The following is a 4,501-nucleotide window of genomic DNA, read 5'->3' as shown; positions in this document are numbered from 1 at the left end:
AGCAAAGTCGCCGTGGTGTCGCCGTGTCGGCTGAGTTCCTTCTCCGCCGTCGCATCTGAGACTCGAGAGTGTGTGTGTGTGACCATTCGTCGGCCTCAGTCGCCGGACGACGCCTTCCTGCCTTGCTGTTCGCCTTCAACTCCCCCGAGGCGACGCCCGGGTAACCACGGCGGTGCTGCGGCCGTCCAGGCCATCCCCGGCCGCATCGCATTAGAGGAAGGAGCTGCTGCCCGCGGTCCTTCCCAATGCTAGCTCCCCACCTCTGATTGGAGACAGCTGCTGGCCTCTGGGAGGGAGTGCGCCTGCTCCTGCTGCGGCCTCACTGCTTCTCCTCCTTGCCGCCATCACCGGCGCTCGGCGTTGGTTGATGTAGCTTCCGAAGCTCCGCCGTCACCCGCATCTGGTGCTCCAGCTGGAGAGATCCCCAAGACAAGTCTTGCACGTCGATCCCGCTGCAGTGCAGCGACCGGCGAAGCAGGTGATCCTCGCCTGAGTGCGCGTCCATCCAACTCCTCCTCAGTATCCAGGAGTGTTTCTTTCCAAGCCAAATCGCCCACATTTTGTAATCGAGTCTTCTGAATTTGCAGCTGCTGCAACAGGGAAGCTCGGCTCAGCCTCAGCTCGACCAGCAACTGTGGAGCAGAAACATGGTACGCTGCTATCACTAAAACTTATTTTCTGTTGTAGGCGCAGAATCTCTCGGTCTGCTGATCTGCGATGGACTATTTAAGTGGATTACCTGATTTGTATCCAGAGAAATCACGGATGACGCTCAGCTTTCATGTTAATTTTGCTTTTAAGACAGTGCTTGTAGACCACCTGCCAGGACCTCATGAACTTTTGTCTGTGTTTTAGCGATCCATTCAAATAAGCAATGCATCCTTTTTAAAATTTTGGAGTGATTCGATTGACTGAACATTCACATCAAGATTTGAGATTCATTTTCAATCTGCAGCTCTAGACAGCATTTGGCAATAGAAAAGAGTTTGGAATCTGGTTATGGCTGATTCCTATCCAACAAGAGCCTAATTTAGCAGATCCAAAACTTGCTATTAATGGACATGTCTTCGCACTGGGAAATATAACATGACAAACATGCAATGTAAAGTAACATAACGAACAGCAGAGTGGCGATCCCTACATCTACTATTAGTGAAGTATAATTGTGTTTGAGTTTGCATCCATGCTCACAACTGCTCATCATGTTTAAAGGTGGATTACCGCCGCATGGGAATTATGGAGCAGCACTACTCGCGGAATGCAACATCAACAACATCCTTCCTGCATCAGCTGAGAGGTCTGTGGAAGAGCCCAAGGGGGACGGTACTTCGTGTAGAGGCTTTGGCACTGGCGGCTATTGCCTTCTCTTTCTTGCTTGTTGCATTGGGAGCCTGCCGCCGTTGGTCTAAGCGCTGGATCATCCAAAAAGGCTTCTTGGCTGCAAATGTGTTATCTATATCCCTTGGGACATACAGTATTGGTCTAATGCAATCCTCTTCGGTGAAGAGCGAGATGTATCCCGTATGGGCCGTGTCCTTGCTCACCCTCTTCGGCTGCGTCGACCCAGTTACTTCCTACAACGGTCTTGACTACAAGGGCCCACTCTCAAAGATGATATTTCAGCTCTGCCTATATTGTGGATATGTCCTGCTGATGAGTATCTCAACCATCTCCAGTGATGTTGGTAACATAGCCATCGGTGTGCTGTCTGCTGTCAACTTTTTCAAGGGCTTTCATAGGTCGTTGGCGCTTGTGCTGCCAAGAAGAATGCGAAAAATGATAAGGCACCTTAAATCTGATGCCGAAACAAATGCTATATCAGATCTTGATGATTATGACTATGCAATAGTATCAGACTTGGTAGTTGATTTCCCCCTAGACATGGATGACCCAAAGCAGAGCTTTTATTCAATATTAGTGCGTGATGGAGTTTTGAGGAATAATATCAGTTCGAGCTGCGAAGACATGGTTAAGCTACGGATAAATGTCGGTGACTGTCATGATGTGTGCACTGCCTTCGCTCTGTCTCATTTGTTGCAACGGCATTTCATTGGATTGAGTGACGCTTCGGAAAGGAAGAACGATATTTCATATCAGATTGCTTCAGACTTCAATCGAGCCTTTAAGGTGATTGAGGTTGAGCTGGCTTTTCTATACGATATCTTCTTCACAGGTAATGCATTCCTTCACTACTATCAAGCAAAGACTGCTAGTTTCTGGGCATTCGCTTCATTCATCGGAATATGTTTTGTTGGGGTGGCGGCTGCCATCCCTGGGACGATGACTAGCCGCCATAGTGCTTCTCTTGGTCCTGGTGCTGGCACCATCACGACAGCAGATCTCACCGTTACTCTTGTCATATTGGTGTCCCTGGCTCTGCTGCAATTGTTGCAACTAATCCGGTGCTGGACATCAAATTGGGCGAGAGTTGCATTTGCCTGTGGGCACGCCAGGAACATGCAGAAAGGAACCAGACAGCCGCTATGGTGGATGAGATTGAAAGGGTTTCTAGTCACCAGGATTAATTGGTTTGACAAATACCTGTGGCAAGATGAGCTCGGCCAGCATTCAGTAATTGAAGCGAGCAGCAGGAAAGAAGGCAAGCTGTTATTCAGCCGGAGTGGCCGTCTTTATGTGAAGTGTGCTCGCTTTCTTCGGATGGTTGGATTGCAGTACGTTGGAGAGGTGGTCTGGGAACTGGTGGGCAGCGACAGTAGCACAGGGCCTGCTGTTAGGTTGCACCCCGATGTGAAGGGCTCCATTGCCGAGCTCCTTGGTCGGGTTCATAATGATACAATAGGGGAGAGTTGGTCGTCCTTGTTTGTTGCTAATGGAGTAGATGAATGGCACCTTCCCCATTGGCATTTCGACAATCCTGCAGGTGCAGAACAGCTCTCATATTGCTGTTTGTACACACGTTCTGTTATGATGTGGCATGTTGCGACATGCTACTGCGAACTAGCAGAGCAGGCGAAGCAGAAGGAGCACACAGGAGCAGAAGAAAAGAGTCGGCGCGTGGCCCTGGCTCTGTCCAAGTATTGCGCCCACTTGCTGGTGTCAGCGCCAGAGTTGCTACCTGGCACGCTTCAGAAAAGGAAAGAAACGTATGATGGTGTTGAGTCGGAAGCAAGGAAAGTTCTTCAAGGGGCCAAAGACAAGCTTGAGGCAATGCAAAGCGAACCCCATATCGATCTCGACAGCCCTAGCAGCATCTTCTGGGACGGTGTGCGTCTTGCAAAGCAACTTTTTTGTGGGGACATTGGGGATCCCTGGAAGCTGCTGGAAGTTTTCTGGGTCCAGGCGTTGCTCTACGCCGCGCCGTATGGCGACGTGGAGGTGCATATGCAGCATCTCTCGCAGGGTGGCGAGCTCATCACCCATCTCTGGGCATTGTTGTACCACGCCCACATCTACGGCTGGAAAACTGTAGAGAGATGGGGAGGGAAGCCGATGAAGTTGGAGACCGAGGAGGTAGAAGAGAATCCCAAGGATGGTGGACAGTTCAAGGGTGACCTTAACACCTGTTCAAAAGCAGATGATAATCCGAGGGGTTCAATTCCTCTTCAAAGTGCCACCGGCATAGAAGAGAACTCCATGGACATGGATTCCGAGGTTGAGATCGAGGATGACATCAGTTCCTGTTCAAAAGATGATAATCCGAATAGGATTTCAGTTCCTGTGCAAGCTGACATCCGATGGATGTAGCCATGTATGACAGAGACAGACTGAGGAGGACTTTAGTTCCTGTTTACAGCGGCTCAGTCTGGTCACCTGAGACCTTTTCAGTCTTCTAAGTAATGTTTTCTCTCAGATTTTAAGGTACTCGCAAATGAATATGGACCATCCATCGGAGGTAATAGCTCACCAATATAATTAATGTATTTAAGTGATTTTTAATTTGAAAAGTTAGGAGGATGCTTAAGATTAAGGGTCTTAAGCGTTTCTACACCTGCTTTGAAGCAAAATGGTGATTTTACCCTCGGTTTTTTTCAACTTTGCGATTTTACCCCTACAATTTCAAAACGAAAGCAGACTTTACCCCTGCTCTGTGAAGTCCCTCTAGCGGTGTTAACTTTTGGACGAAATGACAACTTTGCCCATACGTTTTTACCCTTGTTTTATTTTGATATTTGTGTTTTTATCCCTATCTCTAGACAAAGGACAGCTGATGGGGAAGGACTTGCTGCCGCCAGGCCGGGAGTGGACGTCGTCGCCGCTGTTCGGAGGAAGAAGGGCTCGCCGCCGTCGTCGGGGAAGGAGCTGTCGTGGAAGGTGTGGCTAGGAGCGCCTAGGGCGAGCCACACCACTGCTGGGGGCACCATCCGTGCGAGGTGAGGTCGCATGGGGAAGGTTGCGTTGCCGCCGCAAGGACCATCACCGCCTCCTAGGGCCATCGACGCCATCACCGGAGGGAGGGATAGGGAGGGCGGCAGCGCGGCGGCGGAATCTTTGACCAGACGGAGGGGCGCCACCGCCTCTGGAGTTAAAGGCCCGTCGTCAC

The 4,501-nt window shown here is 50.1% G+C and overlaps 1 protein-coding gene across 2 annotated transcripts; it reads left to right on the top strand.

Moving 5' to 3' along the window:
- The first annotated feature begins 6 nt into the window (after positions 1 to 6).
- On the top strand, positions 7 to 4,495 carry LOC123149041 (uncharacterized). 2 transcript variants are annotated; one of them, XR_006474317.1, is made up of 4 exons: positions 7 to 478; positions 588 to 650; positions 1,213 to 3,853; positions 4,155 to 4,495. XR_006474317.1 is itself a non-coding variant. In XM_044568573.1 (3 exons), exons 2-3 carry the CDS (start codon positions 648 to 650, stop codon positions 3,703 to 3,705), a joined length of 2,496 nt encoding a protein of 831 aa, XP_044424508.1. In that variant the 5' UTR covers positions 7 to 478; positions 588 to 647; the 3' UTR covers positions 3,706 to 4,056. The 2 variants fall into 2 exon arrangements, 1 of the variants encoding a protein (XP_044424508.1); XM_044568573.1 differs by lacking the exon at positions 4,155 to 4,495 and having other exon boundaries at positions 1,213 to 4,056.
- The last annotated feature ends 6 nt before the right edge of the window (positions 4,496 to 4,501 follow it).

This window comes from Triticum aestivum, chromosome 7A, assembly GCF_018294505.1.
Source record: "Triticum aestivum cultivar Chinese Spring chromosome 7A, IWGSC CS RefSeq v2.1, whole genome shotgun sequence".
Taxonomy (NCBI): domain Eukaryota; kingdom Viridiplantae; phylum Streptophyta; class Magnoliopsida; order Poales; family Poaceae; genus Triticum; species Triticum aestivum.
The sequence above is the reverse complement of the archived record's forward strand: the minus strand, read 5'-3'. Positions and strand labels throughout refer to the sequence as shown.